This window comes from Carassius gibelio, chromosome A12 (assembly GCF_023724105.1).
Source record: "Carassius gibelio isolate Cgi1373 ecotype wild population from Czech Republic chromosome A12, carGib1.2-hapl.c, whole genome shotgun sequence".
NCBI classification, from domain to species: domain Eukaryota; kingdom Metazoa; phylum Chordata; class Actinopteri; order Cypriniformes; family Cyprinidae; genus Carassius; species Carassius gibelio.
Genome location: NC_068382.1, coordinates 5,326,720 through 5,352,331, shown reverse-complemented (window position 1 = coordinate 5,352,331; position 25,612 = coordinate 5,326,720). Strand labels below are relative to the sequence as shown.

The 25,612-nt window shown below is 36.0% G+C and overlaps 1 protein-coding gene and 1 long non-coding RNA gene across 3 annotated transcripts in view; one reads left to right on the top strand and one right to left on the bottom strand.

Annotated features, from left to right (window-relative positions):
• Window positions 1-18,698, top strand: part of ngfrb (nerve growth factor receptor b) — a 35,632-nt gene extending 16,934 nt beyond the window's left edge. Inside the window, exons 4-6 of one of the 2 annotated variants that reach the window (XM_052610851.1) lie at window positions 12,966-13,131; window positions 13,789-13,949; window positions 14,852-18,698. In XM_052610851.1, the coding sequence (XP_052466811.1) occupies window positions 12,966-13,131; window positions 13,789-13,949; window positions 14,852-15,180 (656 nt within the window). In that variant the 3' untranslated portion in view covers window positions 15,181-18,698. Of the gene's footprint in view, window positions 1-12,854; window positions 13,132-13,788; window positions 13,950-14,851 lie in introns of both variants that reach the window. The other variant, XM_052610850.1, reaches the window with a different exon arrangement.
• LOC128024953 (uncharacterized) lies at window positions 9,315-10,991 on the bottom strand. Its single transcript, XR_008186066.1, has 2 exons — window positions 9,903-10,991; window positions 9,315-9,405 (listed from the first exon to the last, which is right to left on the bottom strand). It is a non-coding gene; the product is annotated as an uncharacterized LOC128024953 (long non-coding RNA).
• Window positions 18,699-25,612: the final 6,914 nt, after the last annotated feature.

Genomic DNA, 25,612 nt, shown 5'->3' with positions numbered 1-25,612 from the left:
TTGGGTGTACTAACCCTATAAGTATAACGCAAATATCCATAAATTTGCAAAAAAGCTAAACTTGGCAAAAACTCACCACCACTTAGTTTGGAAAAATATGGAAACTGGTTCAGTTATTTTTAACTTGGATGAATATGTATTTTCCTGGATTGACTTTCACACAAAATTGTCGCGAAACAAAGGGAATTATTTACATTGTCTATATCTAATCAACAAATATTAAACACTGATAATCTGGATTGGATCAGTTTGTACATGACTGCCGGGACATGCATGTGTGTGTGTGAGTGATGTTTATCTGTTAATGATCAGTGTCAGGGTCTTGACATGAAGGTGAGAGGTCATAGGTCATGGGTGGCTACTGATTTCAGTTCAGCCTGGGTTCTATAAACATGAAGACCTCCAGACGAAAGTAAATAAAACATGGTGTTGTTTGCTACAAGGAAGTGAGGTATCTGTTTCAGAAAAATAATGTTCTTATGTATCAGGAATTTACCAGATTACAGATGATGCGTGTGTTGTGAAATCAGGTGAAATCAGATGAGGACAAACAAATATTCAGCTCAATGCAATGTAACATACAGTAGTTTAATAATATAATTAAATGGTGAATGATGAATAGTGTAATGAATTCGTACGCAGGGGTCCGATGACCAAATTAAATGGAAAAATCAAGTGAACTTAAGAGTGATTTGTTCACTTTTAAAAAAGTCTGAGATCATTTGGAGTGTTCACATTTGGTCCAAAAATCCAAGAAACTGCAGTGAGACCCTTGAAAAGGACAAAGTGATCAGATAAGTGTGGCCACGTATGGTGACCCATACTCGGAATTAGTGCTCTGCATTTTTCCCATCCAAAGTGCACACACACAGCAGTGAAAACACACACAGATTCACTTCTGAGACATTTGTTGTCGTTCTCTGGTTTAATGGGACATTAGTTATGTGTGGGAACAGGCAGCATGAAAGTGGCGTGTCATTTCATTAAAAAGCATGAAGCTGTGTGGTGTCGAAAAGCCCCGTCAATTGCAACATACCCTATCCAGGGTGAATATTAAAAGAACATATCACATTTCATGTCGTAGGTCACATTTCACCCTAAAATCAAAAGGGAAAAAAAAAGTTTTTTTGTAAAAACCTGAGCCTTGTTACTATCTTATAACATCAGGATCAGGGCCGTGCACAGATATTTTGAGGGGCAGTGGCCCAAATAAAAAAGGGGCACTAAGGAGGTGGGTGGTTGTAACAAATTATCTAGTTGTTAAAAATATATAGTTAAAAGAAAAGACAGCATACTCTGTAATATTTTCAGACTTTATTTTCTCCCTCACTCTCTGAGCCTCTTTCTGCCTCATCTTCAATAGAAGCAGGGGAGAGTGGGATAAGTTGAGCCAGTGGGTAAGTTGACACAAACCCTGTATCTTGGCAGCTGTACACTTTTACTGTCATGTGACCATGTATTTTGGAACCACCCATCATTTATGCCAGACTGTGAAAAGAAGAAACACATGAGAGGAGTGGAAGGCACCCATTACTTGCCAAAGTAAAATGTTAGCATAACAGATGTAATGGTTGTTACATCAAAGCAAATTTATCCAGGTCTAAAAATATTTATGATACATATAGGCACTTAAGCAACATATAAGATCATCCACTGACTGTAATGTGGATTGAAATGCATCTACCTGTTAATGAACGAGCTTCGGGAACTGCGGCACACAGATTGCGGGAAAACACGAAGTGGACATTTAAAAACATTTTCAAATCAGTATAAAGGCAATACCGTAAATAATACAACATACTGAAAATAGAATATGATTTTTTTTTAAACTTAAACAATTAAAAATAATAATTTGAAAATATTTTAGATAATTTTTTTTTACAATTAGAATTTAGAGATATTATGTCTTTATTAATTATGAAAAATCTATTCTCTAGTGATTAATTTTTATAAGTGGCTGTGAGACAGTGGAGGGCTTTTTTCAATACTAAGTACATAAAATAGCTTTACTGGTCAGTATGCCTCCCATCCAAACCTAAAGATTTATCATTACCCATATTGACTCTTTAACTTTGACCTCTTTTTCTGCTGAGTACAATGTATGCCTTGAAACTGAGACGCCTGTCTGTACTGGGGACAGAAATAATCAATCCCTCTCTCTGTTAACCCCAAACTCCCCATCCTACAACATTGAAGTGTGTCTATTCATGACAATTGCTCATTCTCCAGCTGTCTGCACTTGTCTGGCATGTGCCCTATGACTTTAGTGGATAGAGTGATGAGCTGATTTCTGGGGTAACTTAACGTTTTGCCCTGATGTGAGGATTTGGGGTGAAGATCTGACGTGTGGCCAAACTTGTGTCAGCCTATATAGAGCCAGTTTTATGTCTCATAAATTTCTTTATGCAAAACTTTTAGGCCCCTGGTTTCATCCTGTTCTCACTCTGGGATATAGCTGTGATTGTGATTGGAATTACATCATTCAAATTCCAAGATGCCCAGTGTGGAATTTAAGATTCTTAGGAAGAATTGTTTTGTGCCATAGTTTCCAAGAGAATCCTTTCAGTTGCGAACAATTTATATCTATTCTTTTATCTCACAATCTTTCCCGTTACAACCCCAATGTCAAGGTTCACCCACTAAATTGTGCGGCAAGAGTGTGTCCGGATGAATTCACTACATTCTAGCATGGAAGTTCATTAGCTGGAGAATTTGAGCATCGAGTGGTTATGGAACGTGTTAACCAGGGTTGGTTGTGTGGGGCAGGCTCTAATCTTTTATGGTAGCATTATGTTATACTTTTATAATCAAAGATTAATTTGACTACAAATTAATTTAACAAGCATCATACATAAAATACATCACAAATACATCAATACATATTAGTGATTATTATATACTCAAAATGAATATTGTAGAGTATTTATTTATTTATGTATTTGTCAGACATTTATTGGTTATCGGCTATACCATAACATGATAATAAATTAACATAACATATAAATAATTATTGGCTTTTCAATAACAGGCAATTTTTTTTTATATATATGTACATCCTTAACTTATCATTTAAAGCATTAACGGTTACACTCTTGAATTCAGCTGTGTCCCAATGCGCGTATTGTGTTTCGTGTTATAAATAGTGCAAGTAGTGTTTTACACTGAAAATCCAAGAAAGAAAATTTGCACTTTTAAATATGATGCACTTGAATACCTTCATGCACTCAACTGTCGCAGGTTTAATTGCATAGCAGAGGGGGACAAAATAATCTTATAAAATTCATACACTACACGGTTGAGTGCATAAGTGCATAGTGCATAATGTATAGTGCATCATTTGGGATGCAGCTACTTTGTTACAAAAAAGAACTGCAGTACAAGAGAGTTAACTACATGTACTTACTATAGGGTTAAGGTTAGAGTTAGGGTTCATTCGTTTAAAGGTTACTTGCATGTAATTATGCATAATTTACTATTTACTGTTTAACTACGTCATCTTAAAGTGGTACTTTGTTAGCATTCAGGCAGAAAACATATCTTGCAATACCAATAATCTGTATTTTCCAAACATATTTCATAATACATTTATTTTTATGAACAGCAAACTATTGCATATTGTTATAAGGACTATTTTTGTTCTTAGAACTGACAGGAAGCCCTAAATATCACGGGCAGCACTGAACAGCATTTATGCATTAGCACTTAATTAAATCAGGTAGTAGGAAATACTGATTGAAGATCAGATTTCCCTGCCTGCCAGTGAGTTACCATAGACTAGGTTAACTTGATGATTTGAGGGGCTCAATTTGACTCTGTTGACATAATACAGATCACACAGATTTGCTAACTCACTATTGGATCAAGACTCAATAAATAATAAAGGATTTGAATGAGAAAAGAGAGAACCATAGCAAAAGATCTGAAAGAAAGGAAGAAAACAAAAGAGAACTGAAAACAGAAATGCATACGGAATGACAGATGTGTATCAGCAGACAGATTTGAGATGAGAGGGAGAAAGCATATGTAGAGAAGCGCTTGTGGTCGATAATAGAGATGGAGTTTCTCTGCTGTGATCTCAGGTTACTCACACTGACCTTTTGTGAGCGGTATCACATTTTGCCACAGAGAACATGAATGCATGCAGACAAAACGCAACATATTCCACTCTCTTCTCCAGAATGACAAGGCATGCTGTGTATATTCTCAATAAACATAATGACAGAGTCAAATCACCCTTACAGGAAATACTTTCTCCAAACCATCATCTTCTCATCTTAGATTGTTATGAGGCAGCTATTCACCTTCTCATTGAAGAATTAAACAGTCCCGATTGTGAGAAATAATAACCTGTGTCTGTGTTGGATTTTTTTTTAATCACAGGCATAGATTATTATAGTATGAATACATGCTATTATGCCATAAAATGTGTTAGAAAGCAGACTGTGGTTGTGCAGGCCTGTCGGCTTCTGTTGCTCATACTGTGTTATGTTGTACAGTATGATGATCTGTAACACTATGAATGCAGCTTCACTGTAAATAAACAACATAGTGCCATTATTCCTATTACAACTGTGTCTTTGTTGGAAGTGACCAATAGCTATGGTCACCAATGCTAGGGTGTTCTTGGTGGTTACTAGGGCATTGCGTAAAGGCCCACTCACACTAAGAATGAAAACTTAAATAACTATGAACATGAAGTTAAAAAAATAAACAAAAAATAGTTCATGGAGTCCAGGGAGTGTAATTTTAAGAGTACTAGACTATGGAAAGGCCATGGTAAAAAGCAGTTTATTGGTTGACAATGAATACCTTTTCTATATATGGTGAAAGCTGTAAAAGATATAATGGGACATTTAATGTAATTTCATTTTACAGTAAAATACTGTTAAATGTGCCTTTTTGGAAGTGAACAATAACAAGTTTCGCAATTTACAGTTAATAAAAGGAAGGCATTTTTTTTTTGATTCCTATAATTCTCTGTGGGACTTCACATTTGCTGGTTCTTTATTTAAATAATTATTTCTTCTTCTTTTTCTTTTTTTGTATACAGTAGTACATCTTATATCATAGTAATGTTCATGGCATTATTTTAGTGTTGTGTGCTACAGTTATGGTGTTGTATATTATTGTTTAGCTACTAAATCTACATGTTATTAACTGTGGTTGTCAGTATATTATAAAGGTACAAACCAGATTATCTTTTTACTTTGGTATATGTGACATGACATTATAATTTTACTGTAAATTTAAGTCTCTAAAATCCAGTAATGATGCTACAACTCTTTTTATGTGTAAAATTTGTGGCAACCGCAGCTTTTTTATTTCTTTCTTTTTTTAAATGAAGTACACCTTACTTTGCTTTGAAAATATAACAGCAGTAACAGACTTAAAATAAACATAATGTTATTACTTATTGCTGTGGATGGTGTTACATTTATTATTGTAGTTCAATCGTCACAGTTTTTGTTAAGTTCAATTCTCAATCTCTTTATATTTTATTTATTATAGATTAATTCTGCATTTTATAACTGAGAGACACCCATATATTAACTGGATTTTTTAGATCAACATTTGTTAACTAGCTGTTCATGACATTGACAAATATATGGTATATAGTGCAAGCTTTGCAAGATTTCTTTTTATGATGGTTACTAATGTTAAGACCATTGCTCTATATGAATTGGTGTATTATGTGGTTATAAATTGAAATTAATCTCCTGTTTAATGCGTAGGTGGAAATGCAAGAAAAGAAAATGTGTAACTACATATCCTAGAAGATTAAAAGCAGCAGGAAAGCACATATATATATGTGTGTGTGTGTGTGTGTGTGTGAACCCATGATGAATTAAAATTCAAATAAAGCAAAATGACAACGAACAGGAGTACAGCATACAGAAGTAAATGAATGCATGGTGCTAAAGAACATTAACAGCTTTCTGTTGTTTGTGTAGATGAATTATAATGAGTTGACATTATTTGTAATCTTAAATAAATTAATAATCAGAATTACTCCACCATCTGCATCTGCTGTCATTAACAACAGTCCTATATTGTTGAGCCAGCATCGCTCAAACACCGAAGATTACTAGACTTTCGGGCAACAGCAGTGACTAGCTAGTTAATTTCTCCAGCAATACATCAAACTGATATGATAAGTAGCGAATTATGTCTTTGCATGCAAGAGACCAGTTGATTATGGACCGTTTACCATCATGAAAGCCAGGTCTCGTTGAGATGATATCCTGTCACATTGATGGATAATCAGCCTATCACAGTCTCATGTGACACTTCATATTGCACTTCCCTGTATTTATGTGCAATAACAATACATGCAAAAGAACAGTATGATACACCGAAACAACAAAAGAACATAAAAAAACTGAGAAGAAAAAGGAGCAGGAGGCAGAGCATTAGAAAGGAAAAGATATAAATGTGTAGAGCAGTGAGTTCTGTCTTTATGAAATGGTTGAATAACCGCCTAACTAAAGGTCAAACATGCATGAGAGAGATGTGACGGAGAGATAATGGAAAAGAAAGAAAGCAATACGAAGAGGCAGAGGAGTTACAGAGACATGGGTGTTTGGGAGGGGGAGACTGTTTCATGACAAAGAAGATCTCTGTCCATGATGGTGTCTGGTGTCCCTTCTTCAATGATTCACTGTGTGTGTGTGTGTACTGGTATATATGGTTTATGAGGACACAAATGTGTACTGCAACATAAACATGGTTTATAAAACAAAAGGCTTTAAAAACATACAGAACAGTGTTTTATAAAGTTCAAAAATTGGCAGTAGTTTTCTGTAAGGGGTAGGCTTAGGTGTAGGGTGATAGAAAATACAGTTTGAACAGTATAAAAACCATTACCAGAGTCCCCATAAACCACAAATGCAAGTATGTGTGTGTAAAAATCCCAAATGCTTATAGGGGACATGAAACTAGAGACCAATATATCAAAGATACTGTAAAAATCACATTCGTTTTCTACATAGGGAAATTGATTTTTAACAATAACTAATAAACCGTTAAAGACAGACTTACTGTGATCTGTTAAGTTGCTACTGATGGTATTCGCTTTTACTAAAGCCATCAGTCTGCATTATTTTGTTGTATTAGTTTAACAGTGCAGATCCTGGTGAGAAACTAGATTACCCATGATTCTGCAGAGAAATCTCAACCAATCATATCATTTAAACAAGAAAAAATCGTAAAAGAACGAAAGAACATTTTAGCAAGTCTACCTGCTCCCGTGAAGCACTGCGAGTGGATGACAGAATCGTGTTAGGCTTCTTATAACCTCTCATGTATTTGTGTGTGTGTGTGTGTAATGCATACCTTCACCCTAGCTTGAAAGAGTGTGTATAGACAATTTTCAAGAATACATTTGTCTTTCTGTGGACTGAATAATATATATGCTTCATATAGAGAGATAATAATATAGATTGCTCTTTCCGTTTGTGCTGTTTTTACAGCAATACTCATCAATCTCATTATTTTAATTCTTGAAGGGAACATTTTGCCTGTAAGGAGATTTGGTGATGAGATGTTGGGCTGTTGCCTTTAATGTGAGAACATGGTATTAGTGGTATTACTTGATATTAAAATTGACTCTTCCTCATCCCAGTAAGATGATACAGTCGCTTAGACGCAACAATATTTGAATCATTGCCGGTGGCCTGGCAACTTCTCCGTTCTCTCAATCCAGGACATTTGCATGCGCAATAAAGGCTATACGCTCAAAATATTATAACTTTCATTTCTACAATTTAAATTCTGGAAACTTTCGGAAACTTAAAGCTTCAACTTTATTCTTGTAATATTTCGACTTTATTCTCGAAATGTTTAGACTTTATTCTCGAAATATTTTGACTTTAATTTTTTAACATGCCATTAAAATGACATTGTACAGAGCTGTTTTGCCAAAATTCTAATATAACTTTTATGAATTCTGTTGAGAAACCATGAGAAAAAGGTGAATATAGATGAGAGAGAACTTGAATAATCAGAAATTATTATTTTAACCTCTTCAGCTCTGCAGCATATTTTGAATTTTTTACAGAATTAGGCATACCAGAATTTAAAAGAGAGCCCTACTCGCATACTTTGGAATAAATTGATACAAATGGTCTCATTTGACAGAAAACTCTCTGAATTTTAAAACATGGGTAAAATATTGCATATTTTTTATTTTATATGTTTACAATACTGTGATAAACACTGACAAAAAGTCATATTTTTATTATTATTTTTTATTAAGTTTTTATTTAAGAGTCTGTAATTTAGGACTTGTTTGGTCTATGTCGCTTCAGACAATCTCTTTTGATTCCACTAGGTGGCATTAAACAGGAGAAAAAAGAATTTTTTTGATAACATCTTCTAAGCAAAAGTTATTTAGCTTTAATAGAAAGGAGGCGTTAGGCTCTCCAAGTGTACTTTTACAGTCACCATTTTTGATTACTGAAACCAGCAAGCATACCTGAACTTAAAAGACAGCCCTAACCACATACTTTGGAATAAATTTATAAAAATGGTTTCATTTTACAGAAAACTCTCTGAATTTTAAAACATGGGTAAAATATTGCATATTTTGTACTTTATATGTTTACATTACTGTGATAAACACTAACAAAAAGTCAGATTTTTATAATTTTTTTAATTACGTTTTTATTTAAGAGTCTGTAATTTAGGACTTGTTTGGTCTATGTCACTTCAGAAAATCTCTTTTGATTCTACAAGGTGGCATTAAACAGGAGAAAAAAGAATTTTTTTGATAACATCTTCTAAGCAAAAGTTATTTAGCTTTAATCGAAAGGAGGCGTTAGACTCTCCAAGTGTACAGTCACCATTTTTGATTACTGAATCCAGCATAGCTGAACTTAAAAGACAGCCCTAACCACATACTTTGGAATAAATTTATAAAAATGGTCTTATTTTACAGAAAACTCTCGGAAGTTTAACACAAGCACAAGATATTGCATATTTTGTCTTTTGTATTTTTACTATATTGTGATAAACACGGAAACAAAGTCAGATTTGTATTATTTTTTAAAGTAAGTTTTTATTTAGGAGTCTGTTATTTAGGACCTGTTAGGTCTATTTCCCTGCAGAAAGTTTCTTTTGATTCCACTAGGTGACAGTAAAAAGATAAAAAAATAATTTTGTTGATAACATCTTCTAAGCAAAAGTTATTTAGATTTAACCAAAAGGAGGCGTTGGAGTCTCCAAGCTCTGTAGCTTTACCTGAAGAGACAGAATGTCTTATGTCTCCAAGTTTCCTCAAAAAACTCATGTCATGGAATAAGCAAAATAAGGCAAAGTTCTGTTCTTGCATTTTATTTTACACACACACACACACAAAATAAGTATCCTGACTTGCTGGCTCCCATTCTTCACCACTGGATGCTACAACTGCAAAACAAAACAAAAATGTATAAATTTACACTGCAATCCCAAAATACATGCTAAAATGACATACACAAAAATAATCCAGATATGCAAGTAACAGAAAGAGGAAAATAATGATTACACATACACAAATCCATGAGTATGTATAAATAAATGAGAACAACCCTTGCATATCTTATGTATATGTGAATTGCATTCATGTGTTCGTTGCGTGTGTGTAATTCAAATATGTAACGAACACATGAATGCAATTCACATATACATAAGATATAAAAATGCACAAGGCAGTACACGTATATATAATATTGATAAATAAATTCATGCAAAAACAAATTAGCATGCAACTAACGAAGGCAACCGATGAATGCAATTCGCGTATACAAGAAAGACATAAACTGCACAAGGCAATACACTTATGAATGCAATCGATGAATAAATTAATGCAATAATAATATTAGCATGCAACTTACAAATGCTTGATAGAAACAACGTATACTTACTCAAAATCAGGGTCTTCTCCCAGTTTGTAAGCAGCTTCTCTGACCGAGTCAAAGCTAGCTAGCATCGCTGCAAGTTTCAGTGTCGGACATCCGATCAAACTCCTCCAAAGCCGCCTCCACACCAACAAAAAACTTTCTTGAAGTCATTTTTCAGAGACATATAACTCTAACAGTAATAAAAGCACGCAATAATTCGCTAAAACGCTATCCAAAATCAGAAAACAAACTTCCGATCAACTCATCAATAATCATCTGCGCCCGTTTGCGCCGTTTTCTTTAGTCCCACCTCCTCAACTTTGGAAAGGAACAACTCGGGCTCTGAATGGTCTAGAAGCTTGATCGATGTGTCTATGGAGAGGGGAGGCTGTCAGCTTTCATGACATAGGACGCACTGCGTGATGACGTCATTGCAAGTCGAAAGGAATCAAAGAGAGTCAATACAAATACTGGTCATGTTTTACGCTGCATTGCATGTTTTGATCTGCGCATCTGAGACATATTATAGTGCCGTTTAGCCATGCATGCTCACAGACACACGAGAATGCTCTCATTTTGAAGAAAACAACCTAATCTAAAAGCTGATATAGGATTTTAGGCTAGTATGTGAGCACAGATGTAGTTATCAGCGCAGAAATATGACGCATACGTTTGCTTGTTCACATAAGTAATTTCAGTTTTCGTGATTCTTTTGAAAATTATTATTTGTTATGTCACTGTAATGTATAAGATCGGTGAAATAAAGTACACAGTGACATTCCTGAGAGTGAGAGCTTTCATTTGATGTGTGACTTGTCCATGTTTGGTGAGTTTGTGTGCTATAAATATGAAATATGAACATTATTCATCTGATTTTCTCAAGGGGGGGTGGTTGTGGAAGAACGAATTTATACCTTATTATTTTCTTTTATGTAAAATTAATGCAAATACCATGGGACTTGCAAGAAAGCAGAGGTTCTACGCTTTCAAAAAATACCATATATGACTAGTTTTGTGCTTCACAGTTTATAGATTTTTAAAAAATAGTATTATGACCTCCCCGCGGACCCACCGGTGGGTCCTAGGGCGTGGCCAGAGTTCAAGAGGTTAAGTAATTTATACCATTCTTATTGACATTTTTATCTAGTTCTGGGAGAACTTGGGAATCAAAGTTTGCAATATTGTCATTCACCTCGTAGCTAGTTGGTTAGTTCTTAATAAAGATCTGTTAAAGATTCCTATGGAAAAATTGAAAGGGAAACTAGTTATTGAACCAAGGCACAAAGTGTGTTGGAAACAACCTATAAGCACCAATCCCTAAACAACCACCCTGAACACTATGGCAACTGCATACTGTTGCATTTTAAATATTAACACGTTAAATATAATCACTGCAATATCCTGGTTACCACCATCAATGTGTGATAGTGACAATTAACATTCATTAATCACAATTTCTGTCTAAATCGATTGTAAAAAATCCATTATGTAAATTGTCACATTCATGCAACAATACTGTTTCTGAAATTTGCTCTACTTTTGTTTAATGAATGATTAATTATTTAGTGTGCCACAAAACTAGCTCACATGCCCAAAATTCCCTCCAAAATGTTTCATGCTGCAGTACTTTGATCAATAAATCCATACTCAACATTCCCTGGAGCATGGCCCTTCCCCAAACCAACCACCCAATTACCCCCTTCCCCCTTACCCCCTTTCCTACAGCCATAATATCTGATGATCTTCAATGTGTCTGTCCATCTGTCTATGGTATAACTTACACCACCCATTCACACACACACACACACACATGCAGTAGCCCGGGGCGATGCCTGTCCTACTTGGGCCGAGTTTCTACCTCTCCAATCTAATCACAGTCTCCTGCACTAGCTGAGTGTCCATTAGGTTTGACTCAGGACAAAGCCTGTTTATTACGACCCCCAATTGAATCAAAGATAATCCAATCAAATAATCAAATTTTTTTTGCTTGCCAGCGAACAGAGTTCACAGGGTCAAAACCAAGCAGTCTGAGTTCTTATGTGTTTTACTCCATTTTACAATATTCTTTTGTCTTTCATTTTGGGATTGTTTTAGAAACTAATGTAATGACTAGACCTAAATGGAATCTTATAATGTTTTCATCACTTTTTTTTACACTCTTTTAGTAGAAAACAGAAAATCTAAATTATCCAAAATATTTAGTAATCAAACGCGTTGCCAATTCTGTGGAAATTACAGTAGCTTTTGTGCATACAGATTCCATATCAAGGTCTGCTAATGTTGTAACTAACTTGTCAAAAAAAAAATTATATAAAAAAAAAAGAAAAAAAAAAAAAAAGAAAAAAAATTATATATATATATATATATATATATATATATATATATATTAATAATAATCTGTCATCGCCCTCATGTCCTTCCAAACCTGTATGTTTTTTTCTGTCTAATAGTTTAACTGTTTGCATCCATACACTAAAAGTCAAGGGGGTCAACACTTTTTTTTTTTTTTTTTTTTTTACAAAATCTTCTTTTGTGCATACATGTTTGGAACAATATGAGGATAAGTAAATAATGAACTTAAACACAACTGACCTTATTCAAGCAGAAAGAGTTTTTGTGCAAACTGTTAATTTTTATCGTACTGGACTTCAACCTTCAATTCAATATCGCAGTTAAAAAAAAGTGGTTTTATGAATGATTTGCATGAAAATTCATAATGCAGCAGTTGCAATAAGAATGTCTTTGTAAATCATTTCTGAAACCAGTTTCAATTTATCTAAATTTAAATTCCTGTATAATTTTTTTCTGCTTGTGTTTCATAAATGGCTATGTGGCTCCTTTTAAATAACAACTGCATGATTTGTTATGTTATTTTTACTTGCTTTAGAAATCTCTCATGCCAATTCACATAATAGATTCTAATCAACTAACAGATTTTTCATCTTTTTCTTTGACTTTGTCTCTTTTCTCCAATAGATGTAGATCCTCCTGACACGTCAAGCTTTCCTTCTTCTCCTCTTCCATATGTTACACCTTTCCTTCCTCCTTTTTTTTCTCCCTCTTATTCTTCTTCTCCTGCTCCATCAGTTGTCTCGTATACAGACAAGTCTCCTCCTGACAGTCCTACGGAGAGCGTGACCACGGCTGACCCTGGGCTGAAGAAACTTGGGCTGAGCAAAAACCTCATTCCCATCTATACCTCCATACTGGCTGCAGTTCTGTTGGGCCTGGTGGCCTTCATCATCTTTAAATGGTGAGGAGAACTGGAATTATTCTCTCTCCAATCTGTTTTTATCTCCTCTCACAGTACAGCTAGGTAGGCTTTAGTTCATCTATTTTTATAAAGGAAAAAATGCTTCTAGGCTAATCTTCCATCTGATCCATCACGAGCACATTGTTTATTATGTGGAGTAAAACAGAGACACTGACCTCAGATCAGATAAAAAAACATTCATTACTTTTATTTCTGATTTGATGAAGCACATTCAAGGCCTTAAGCAAATCTAGCAATATAATAATCAAGACAGCAAATGCAAATATGAAAAATAATAACTACATGTTTTTGCAGACTGAGAACAATGTAGATAAAAATTTAAATAAGGAAGATAGTTTTCTGAGCAGACGTAGATGGAGGTTGTGGGGAAAGGGGTCATAAACTATTAACACACAGCTGGAGGGTGTAGACTCGCTTTGGTTCCTTCAGAGTATGAACAGCCTGGTGCTTTGAAATCATTGTTTGTTTGAGTGGTCCAATATCTCCATTTCTGGCTCAGCCAATGGGGTGTGTTTGGGTGGGGCTTGTTTAAACAATGGCAGTGGGCAGATGAGTGATTTAGAAATGTCACACTTCAGTTTTAAGTTAGAAATGAATACAAATTGTGATAATAAAAGCTTCTGATGTAACTTTCAGGTGGAACAGTTGTAAGCAGAACAAGCAAGGAGGCAATAACAGAGCGTGCAGTACAAACCCCAGTCAGACCCCTTCTCCTGAGGGAGAGAAACTCCACAGTGACAGCGGTATCTCAGTGGACAGTCAGAGCTTACAGGAGGGCCAAGGGCCTCTACATACAGGTACAAACCCTAAGATCATGATGGATCAATATACATATATATTGAAATAGTCTGGTTCAGTATTTGCTGTAAGCCGGTCCCACAGAGTTCTTCTGGAACCCTCCACTTCCTCCAGCTCCACCTGTCTAGGAGCCAGATTTACTAAAAAAGGCAAAATGAGTGTTCAATGCAACGATCAATGCAAACTAACAAGAGCAGAGCAGATTAGCATCTATCGCAGCTATGTGAAGCTCAAAATTGGTAAAGACTTTAAATAATGCCACAAATATCAGCAAATTATAAATTATACATACGTGATATAGCACTGTTTGTCGAATTGAATTTACTGATATTGGTGGCATTATTTAGTGCCTACAGAGAGCAAGTCTTTACCAATTTTGAGCTTCATCAGCTACAACAGATTGCTGTGCTCTTGGTAGTTTGCATTTAGCCTGGGTTGTCTATGTCCTTTTATTTTCTCATTGTTAGTAGATTGCCCACAAAAACTTTCCACTCATTTTGCCCTGCTTAGTAAATCTGGCTCCTAGACAGGTGGAGCTGGCGGAGGTGGAGGGTTTCAGAGGAACTCTGTGGGACCAGCTTACAGCAAATACTGAACCAGACTATTTCAATATTGAGCAAGCAAGCTTGTTTAATGCAGTGCAACACTTTGAATTTTTGTTTGTAAATTATTTAATATATAAGAACTTGTAAGCAACAATCTAAGTTGTACAGTTGTTAAAATCAAATTTTAAGTTAAACCTATCTGCACCGTCTACATGAAAGTTACATGACATAATTATATATTTAGCATGCATTTGATTGGTTTACTTGGTGGCTATGTCTATATGATTTCTATGATTATATCACTGCTATATCTACTATCACTACTACAAACAAAAAATGTATTATTTTTGTTTTAGTGGTCAAGATAGATGGAGGTTCGGCCCTGTCGTTGCCCTTACACACACGGGAGGAGGTTGAGAAATTGCTAAATCGTACCTGTGAAGGGGAGGAGTCAGGAGCTAATGAGGAAACTGATTGGTGCAGTCTGGCAGGGCTACTTGGATACAAAGAAGAACACATTGCTAATTTCAAGCAGGAAGAGAGGCCCATCCAGGCCCTTCTGTCTCACTGGGCGAGTCAGGATTCGGCTAACATTGATGCACTGTGCACAGCACTGAAGAAGATCAATAGGGAGGATATCGCGCAGAGCCTCACAGTTAAACCAACTGCTACATCTACTGTATGAATAAAAAACAAGAGCTTGCAAACACACACATGCTTCCAAGCTGCAGATGCCGAAATACACATCTTACATTGCCTTCAGCATAATTCAATGTTGATGTATCACCTGTGAAGTTGATGTATCACTATATCCTTAACTTTAGGCTGTAGGCTAAAGAGCAGTTTCCCTTTACCTTTGATTATTGTTTGCATGTTCCTTTAATTTGAGAAAAGCCATATGGATTTGAACATGGATATTCACTTCTTTCCTGAAGAGAATTCACCATAAATGACTCATCAAATCAAAATCATTCATTTTATGTTTAACACATTTCAGCATAACAACTATACAAACTACACATCACAGCTAGCTTTAGCCTACAGATTATTCCTCCTTAGTATGTTTAAATGTTTTTATTTATTATTTTTTTAGCATTCTTTAATTCCATTTTTCTGCATCTATACAGGAAACTCTATGTAACATCCATAATGTATATGCTATTGATGTGTCAAATGTGGCCAGTTCAGTCATTGTCTATGCATTGAGTGTACCATTACCACAAACCATATGCCGTCAGAGTTTGACCCCTGACCTCACTTGTATACAGTAAATACAATACAATACAACCAGAGACAGTATGAGAAGAATCAGTCATAGAAAAATGAATAACAGGAATCACTACACTCTATATGAAGACTGTAGAAATTTTGAAAATTGACAGTTTTTCAGTGTCATGTGAGCTAAAGAAGCTAGATTTATGCTGCCACTATTGTCAGATATTTGTTTAATTTGATTGTAAACTAAACCATGAGCCCTGATTTACTACTTGCTAGTGCTAGTCACTTATAAGGAAGAGGGACATTCTCATTTTAGAGAGCATTGGATTGGACAAAAATTTTTTTTTTGTAAAACTCAGTATTTTCTGTGGCTGAAATATGGTTAAAATATCTGCCATTTTTTTATTTGAAGCATTTTAATTTGGGTTGACTTAAATTACAGCCAAATTGAAATATTTATAAATATTTATACATAGGCCAAAATGCTACTTAATGCCTTTTTACAACTTATTTCCTTCAGTAAATAAAGTGTATAATAATTCTTAAGGTGAACTAGATTTTTGCAGTTTATTTGCCCATGGGTAGTTGTTTATTGGCCCAAGTTAAAAGAGCCAAACCACAAATATCTCGCATTCTAGAACATTCAACAGTCAACAATTTTGAGAACACAGAAGAACTAGGAGAACATCTCAAAGAATATAAATATATACATTTTCTGCTTACTCTTATGTTAGACTCTATGATTCAGCAGCATGTTAATGGATATAGTAACAAAAAATTGAAGCGATCCAATATAACAATTTGTGCAACTGATATATTTGGTTCAATTACTGTCTTTGGTATAGGATAGAGTTGTTTTTAGATGAAAGGAAGAAATCAATTCAAAATAAATCTCCAGGGCTTTATAATGTCTCAGGGTTTGTGTGGAGATATGGCCATCTGTCACTGTTCCATATTATTTCTATGTTGTCTATATCCGTGGCCTTATAATGGAGTGTTATAATTGAGGTTGCAGGAAGCACTAGCTGATCTTCTGAACTTCAGCACAGACATTTGCAGAGATGGGAGAAATGTTTGATGTACTTATGCAAAAGATATGGAACAACATTAAAATTCTCTAGCTGCATGATTGTCAGTATTCATAGATTCTTGTGATGTTCATTCAGTTTAAAAAGTGATGCAGCTGAGCCTAAATAATGAGGAAAGATTGTTTTCAACTTTTTGGCCATACATTTTTGGAAAAATGCAAACACACTGTAATCTGTATCTTTGAATGAAGGCATTCTCCCTTTCTGGATGTGATTTTGGTAACACTTTATAATACATTTATAAATAATTAACTAACATTATATAATGCTTAACAATTCATTAGTTTAAATATCAAATAGCGAGAAATATAAGATAACGCCCTTGTTAATGTATACTAAGAAACTTACTAAACATTACCTATATGATTATTTATTCCAAATCGAAATGCCAGTAATCTTTCAGTTCATATCATCTTCATTAGTTGGTCTTTGTTTGTTTATTATTAACTTTTTTTTTTTTTTTTTTTTTTTTTTTTGCAGTACTTAATCTAGTGGAAATCCACTTAATCTAAGTGTAAACTTTTCATCATTTGCAAATGTTTATAAATGTTTAATAATCATTAATGCCTTTATGAGCAGTAATCTCAATGGCCAAAAGTGTACCAAAAGACCTGAATTGACCCTATTGACACATCTTCACTAATAATTTATTTATCATTTATTCGTGTTTTTGTAGTAGCCAATCTAGTTGGAACTATTCATAATTTGTAAATGTTTATGAACAATTAATAATCATTTAGTATCTTAATGGGCATTGGAATTATAGTTAATGTAGCAAGGTTTCTGTAAATGGTGGCTGGTTAAGATCAACTAAATGCTTGCTAAAGACATAACACATTGAATCTTTGGTGCAAAAAAACAACAAATCACATTAGTATACTTCTCTTCAGTATATAATCAAACAGGATATTCCTTGAATAGTAAATAAAAAAGAGGAAAACAAGTAATTTTTTTTTACTTTTATCAAAACAAAATAATATAAATAGACTGAACTATGTTCCCTTATAATAATCAAAGTGACCCCGTACACTGTTTACCCTTCAGCCAACCCTTAAACATACCCAAACCACCAAACCTGTCCCTAACCTTACCCAGATCACACATCAGTGGCATTAACACAAGCTTTTAATCATTGCATAACATCTGTGAACAACTCTTTGAACATATATTAACTAATGATCCATTAAGCATTATATAATGTTTGTTACTGATTTATTAATGAAAGTTATTATAAAGTGTTACTCTGATTTTTTTATTTTATTTTATAAGATTAGAGTGTAGCACTTAAAGTATCATATAGAGATTAATATCAGGTCTTTTTTTCAGTATGTACATAATTTTGCTGTGTTTGTGATAACTGTGCTTTAGTTTTGTGTTTATACATAGTCTGAAAGGCTTATGGTATTGGTCTTGTAGGGCAATATCAGACAATCCTGTATCCACAAACCCAAAGACTTCAGCCTTTATACCCTTTTGCCGTTTTGTTCTTGAATAAATTACTTTTGATTATTTGACAAATGTGCCATTTTGGTTTCAATTTATCTGTAGAATATTTTTGTAGTGTTACACAACATCACAGTCCGTATCTCTGAGATGGTTGCCTCTGACAATCACACTTGTTCAGTTGTTGGACATGAAGTTGATCGGAAACCCGTTATACCCAGAGACTGAATCTTGCACTTGGCAGAGGAGCTTTGTGAGATGAGAATGAGGAGCATGAGATGGCGAGCAGATGTTTTGTTGGGTTTATTTGGACACTGCAGGAAGAAACAATACTGAATGTTACATGTATTTACTGTTATGTACATTGTATCATATAAATGTGAATTTACTAGAATTAAAGTAGTTTAATGCAGGTACTATTACAAAAAAGATATAATAAACTAAATAAAATCGCAACTGGATTTTTGTCTGATGGTTTTTCACAAATACATAAACACACACACACACACTGGTTTCCATGTTTTCCATAGATGTAATTTTATACAGTACAATCTGTATTGGCTATCCCAAAACCTACCCCTCACACAAAATTTCAGCATTTTCAGATTTTCAAAAAACATCATTGTGTATGATTTATAAGCTTGTTTCCTTATGGGCAAGCCCACATCTGCCACTTAACAAGCAAAACCAAACACATCGGTAGATCTAGAGTATCAGCCTAATATCAGTCCACACACAGGCTTATCACCGTGTCAGCTGGGTGACTTAACTTACTATCCAACAAGCTGTTTTTAAACAAGCTACCAAACAAGCTAGGTAACCTTATAATCACTTATCGAGGTCCTGACCCCAACCCCCCGCCACAATTTACGCCCCGTCTAACAAAAAAAAAAAATGTCCCCACGAGGTCAAAAATGACTGATATTACTCTCATTGTGGGAGCATCCGAATGTGTGTACACACACACACACACACACACATACAGCAATTAATATGAAGAACCTAGCATTAAACGGTTTTCTCAGCATGTACAGTACTCAGCTTTGGTACAATTAGATCACCCTTCACTTTTGCAAAACAGTACAGTCATGTGAAAAAGAAAGGACAGCCTATTGAATTTCATGGTTTTCCGTATCAGGACATAATAATAATAATAAAATCACCTGGTCTTTGGCAGGTCTTCAAACTTGGAAAATAAAACCTCAGATGAACAACAACATAACATGTCACACCTTGTCATTATTTATTTAACAAAACCAGGAAGTTTCCAAGAAAATTCAGATCCGAGAATACTCTGAGAACCCAAGACCTACACCTCAGACTCTACGGACCAAATAAGTCTAATAGAAATGTGTTGAAAATATTATTTAGGAAACAGCAGATAATTGTAGTGTACCAAAGCATTTAAATTTGTTCAAAAGCATGAAAAACTGCTTTTATGATCTGCACAACGATGTGGAGTTTGAAAAGGTGTTTCGAGAATTTTGAACTGATACCAAACACTTGACTGAAAACGCTAATGTAAATAAACGTTAGTTTAAAATATATCGTCTAAAATATGGATGAATCACATGGTTTGATCATGCTGTACGCTAACACATATCAGATCACCGTGGGCTCACAGGGATTTATTTTGAAAATAAATCACTCAATTTAAAATGAAATCTGATGAATCATTATTCATTATTTATAAGCTTATTATTTATCATATAACATAAAAATATAATAAAAATACAGTTTGTGAAGTATAAAAAAACATTACACCTATGGAATATTACAATAAAACATGTAAACCAATGTATGTGTGTGTGTGTGTGTGTGTGTGTGTGCCTATGTCTATCAAATACTAAAATAATTACATTTGAACACCCTCTCTACTGGGGGGCGCAGAACGGCTGAGGGATATAGGGCCCTATGAAATACATTTAATTTTCTCCTAAACTTCTTGGTTCTTTTTTTATTTAAAAAAAAAAATGTTTTTTTATTGTTTCAGTTTTAACTCCTTTTTAATATTTTCATTTAATTGTACTAATTTAAAAGTATATTTAATTGAAACGTTTACATTTTCACATTAATTTATTAAAAGTTTAACAAAAATTACATGTTTAGGGCCCTATTAAATGTTTTATTTTTTCTCACTATATTATTAATATTTTTTATTAATATTTTATTATTACCAAATTCTGTTTTAGCATGTCTAATTATATGAATGTTTTCTTAAAGTAGCCTTTTTTTCTTATCTGTGTTGTGTATTTATATTTTTCTGATTATCAAATGAAGGCACATTCATTTCATTTATAATTTATCTTTTAATTATTGAAAATTAAGCAAACTTTAGTTTTTGGCAAACAAAGGGGATTTACTATTAAAATTAATACATGGAAGAAATGTGTTACCGCGCATCTGCACCATTCATTAACAGTGTAAGGGAAACAGGTCAATTTAGCTCAAAGGGAATCATTTAAGATTTTAAAGGGAATTTGAACAGAATCACTGTTTCACGGCTGGTCACGGAGACGCCCTGCGATTCAGTGAACTAGCCGTTTAACATCAAATCTGCGCTGGATACTTATATCCAAACTATAGTGAAACACTATCAATTAGCACAGTAACAAGATCGGCAGTTTAAGACATTAACTTGTAAGCACGAAACACAAGATACTTCTCTTTTCAATATGAATAAGGCTTTATTAGATAAATCTAAGACATATAAACTAATCTAACACATAAACGCACGCACACACACATTCACACAAGTTGTTGGAAGGTCGAAAGTTAAGGAAAGATGAGTTTAAGAGAATGGAAATATGGAATCCCAAGTTTACAGCAATACGTTAAATTGCATAGACATGAACAACCATCAATCACGTAATTAGCCCTTGCATTGAGTTCCTCAATGTGACTAAAATTATATTAGATACACCAGCACAACAAATATCTGGGGATACGTTGCCTTAGTTTCCTGTGAAAGGGACTCCCGTTGAAAGGGGTATCCCGGTGTCGCTGATTGGCTGGAAGTTCAGTTGGCTGAAGTGACGTCTTGGGGAGCCCGTGCTTGGGCGTTGGCTGAAGCTGGAGTTGTGTGGCTGGTCGGAGTTCAAACGCGCAGACGAGGTCGACGTTACAAAACTTAACTCAGAACACGAAACTCTCAAACGGAAAAGAAAAGAAATAAAGTTTGACGAGACTAGGTTGTGTTCCTTCTCATTGTGGCATAAGTAGCAGCAGGCAGGCACGCTGGAACCGCGCTCAAAGAACCATGATGACTAACCACATGGCTAGATGCTACAAGCTAAAGCTAGGTAGCAAAGCTACAAGCTAAGAGCAGGCATGACTGATAGCACGAGCAAGGCTGGAACTAAAAGCAGACTAAAAGCCGACATGGCTAATAGCAGCAGCTAGCGACTAAAAGCAGACTAAAAGCAAGGCATGACTGATAGCACAAGCAATGCTAGACTAAAAGCCGACATGGCTAATAGCAGCAGCTAGACTAGAACTAAAAGCAGACTAAAAGCAAGGCATGACTGATGTCCAAGCAATGCTAGAACTAAAAGCAGAAATTTAATCGTATCCAAAGTATTTAAACTTTCCTGTTGGCCACCCCTCAAATGTTGCCTTGACCAATCAGATATGTTCTTGGGGTGGGTATCATAAATCATTTGTTTATCTTACCAAGCATGTGGTTCTTGCCTCACAGGGTCTAATTTTGGACATGATTCCTATAACATGATTATGATATATTTTACAAATAAATGATTGTCAGGACAATATCAAGCAAGAAAATGCGATTATTTGAATACTAGACATGACTAGGTATCCTATAGTTATCAAAAGACATACACAATAAGTGATTATACATGATAGTCAAATGTGTGGGTTACACATAAATGAATATGGAGTTAAGCAATGGAATGATTCATTCATAAGTCTTTTTTGAGTTCATTCTGGTCCATATATAATGTATAAAAAGGGTTTCTTTGCCATTCTCTGGCAAAGGACTTTTCTGTGAAGACAAAGGTTTAAAGCCCTTCCCCCTTAGGAATTTCAGTCTGGTTCTTCTGGGTGGGGGGAAGTCAATGCAAGTATTTAACTTGATCTCCTGGGTTTACATGTGATGTCCAGCGTTGCATTTCAATCACGAACAATAAATTTGACAATCTCTTCTTCGAATTAAAATTGTCAATAATTGTTATATTGGTGTTAATGTTGAAAGCTGTTGTGTGAACAAGTTGGTTGGTTGGTTATCTTGCTTGGTTCTTGCGGCACTAGAACTGATTTATGACTTCCTGAGGAATTCAGCTCATGTTTCAATGCACACAGCTCTGATAGACTCTTTGATTTGTCTGATTTGACTCATTTCTGCTACATATATCCCCCTTTCGATCGGCGAGGTGTTTAGGTGAAGACATCGTCGATCGCTGGAGAAACAAAGGCAGAAGAAGCAGACAAACACAGCAAACAGCAAGACAACACCTCCATGACAGTTACTGTACTGGTGCAGGCATCAGGTTATTTAGGTACACGTGGTTAAGTTCAATTAGTCAATGTAGTTTAGCACATTGAGGATAGTTTAGATCGTCTTGGAAATTGTTTTTATTTTGATTCATCAATCAAATTTGTGGTTAACTTTGTTTGGTTCTTCTAGGTTGTCTTACTTTACATGTTTACCATTAGTTTTCTAGTAATTTCGTTTTCAATTCAATGGATTGACCTATCATGCATGGAGCTCTCTGGCTTCCATTCAGTTTAGAGTGGCTGGCGGATATTAGGTGTTGCGAGTCAATCCTAATATCAGACCTTCGACCCTCGCAGGGTGTCTAGGCGTTTCACCTACTCAGGAAAGAGGGGAAGGAGAAGGATAGGTAAAAGAAGAACAAAACAAAACAAGGCTGCTGTGTGTTTTCCTAGCATGTGTTACAACTACTATTGAGCTAGGATGTCAGGTGCAGCTAGTGTGTCGTGAACCTTAACTTAGTGTCAGGTGTTCTACCTATTGTGAGGATGGCTGCACGTTTCTTCATGGTGGGTATGTGTAACTTTGTTACGCTAAAAGTTGGATATTCTACCTGTGGGAAGAATATGTTTGTTGACTGTGTTATCAGTAGATGTGTTTACCTCTGGGTGTAGGTAATGTGTGGTCAGATCTGTTCAAGTCTGTGTTGTCTCCCCCTTTTTCTAGCATGTCACTGAAGACTGGCTCTCTGCATCCTTGGCTTGGATGAGGGCGTTTCCATGGTCTAATGAGGGGACAGTCCAGCAAGGCAGGAAGTTATTTAGCAGACAGTCGGAGGCAGTTTGGCATGGCTGTGTGAAGCTGAGTTGCAAAACTTGTCTCCTATGTTGCATTCTTCTTGTGATGCCTTCTGGCTGTAGCAGACTTTCTGACCTTCTGTGCTCTGGTGGTTGCTGTTGCACAGACAGGGAATTTGGAACTTGGAGTTGGAGTTCATTTGAAAGTTTGTTAGTGACTGAGGTGATGTCCTTTAGTACCTCAGATTTTTCATCAACAGTTGGCCGTGAAAGACTTGTTCATTCTGGGTTGTTGTTGAACAGGTGCTTGTCATCTCTGATGTGGTGCACCAGGTGATCACCGGCCTTCCGTTCTGTCGCTGGTCACAGCGAGCATGACTCAACTTTGTGGTCATATGCATGTAAATTGTCTTGAAGGAACTCTCTTAGTTGTTCCATGACTTGTTCCGTGTCTTCTAATGGTAAGCGGTTATGTTCTTGTGCATACTCAGCACTGTGCATGTCTGAGTGGTGCTGAGGTGGGTTTTGTTGTCGCTTACCCACACGAGTTGCTCTTGGATGAGTCAGGTGATTACCTTTGGATCTCTGGTTAGGTTTCCAGATGTTATCCTTTTGGTTTCTTGAGAAGCGTGGCTGGTTCCATGGATTTTTCCAGCAGTTGGGCTGAAAGCGGTCGTGGATATGGGCGTCACGTTCTCTGTGCTCTTGACGGAAGACTCTGGTGTTGTGATGCCACTGGGTGTCGTCCAGTGCAAGGCTTGAGTCTTTGTTGACAGAGTTCAAGAGTGTGGAGGTTTTGTTACCTTTCTTTGAGGCCAACTTCTGCTTGTTATAGGCCTTCTGTGTTAGGTCACGCAACTGTTGGATGGTCATGGAGTTCGGACAGGCCATGACACCTAGATGGTGACTGACTCCAGGGTGCAGATTCTTTAGGAAGAGGGTTTTGAAGTTCACATCCTCTTCAAGGTCAGAGTTGTTGTGTGCACCAAAGTAGGATTGTCGGAGTCGGTTGTAGTAAGCTTGTGGAGTCTCTTGACGACCTTGTTTGGTTTCCAAGGCAGTTAACAGTCCATGTTCAGACTCTGGGTCTGTAAACTCTTTAATCAGGACCTCACGAAGTCGCTGGTAGTTTGACTTGGTTTGACTGGGCTGTCGATCTAGAAAGTTTCGTACCTCGGAACTGGACGTGGCTCTAAGGAGGTATAACCAGTCTCTGTCAGTCACATGAGGTCTCACTTCCAGATGGAATTCGATATCTCGCAGGTAAGCTTGGATGTCGGGGCTCTCTGTGGAGTTCGGGTTGAACCTGCTGATGTTTTTAGACAGCTTGTTGAGGTCTTTGATGGTCATCCCGTGTGCAGCTTCAAGGCCTTGGACGGGAGGTTTTCTTTCGTTGGCAGGAAAGGGTTGTGTGGCGAAGGCAGGTGAGGTTTTGGGTTGTGGCCCTTCGCTCCTTTCGTCATATGCCAGTTCTTGGACGTGGGACTCTGCTCTGCTCAGCAGTGATGAGGCTAAGAGATGTTTCTCTTTCCTTGGCTCTAGTTTGTGCTTGTAAGCATTTTGGAGTTCTTTTCTGACCAGGTAGAGCTCATCGTTGGTATCATCTAGTTGTTGGGTCAGATTGTCCATTTCAGTTCTGTACCTTTCAAGGTGGTCTTTCAAAGCACTGATTTCAGAATTCTTGTTTCTGATGTCTATCTTGGCTTTCTCCAGTAGCTGTTCGGCATACTGGAGTCTGTTGACCAGGTCTTTCTGAGCAGCCGTTGTATGTTGCTGGTCGAGCTGAGCTGCTGCCAGGGCTGCTTGGAGCTTCTTAACTTGTTCTGTTGTATCCTGCTCCCTCTCGCTGGGTGCTTTGAGTTGATCTTGAACTTTCACTTCCAGCTTGTCTATGCGACGTTGAGCACCTGTCAGCTCCTCTTGAAGGTGGGTGATGTGCTTGTCGCTCAGTTTCAGCTGGGTTGTGAAGGCATAGCTTAGTGAGCTCGTGATCTTGACTAGCTCCTCGTGGTTGTTGTTCTGGCTTGAATCTTGTGTCAGGAATCTTCTCAGGATTAGGATTATTATTAAAAATAATAACAGTTCAAAGGTCTTTGGAGTGAGGCTGTCTGTTATGCC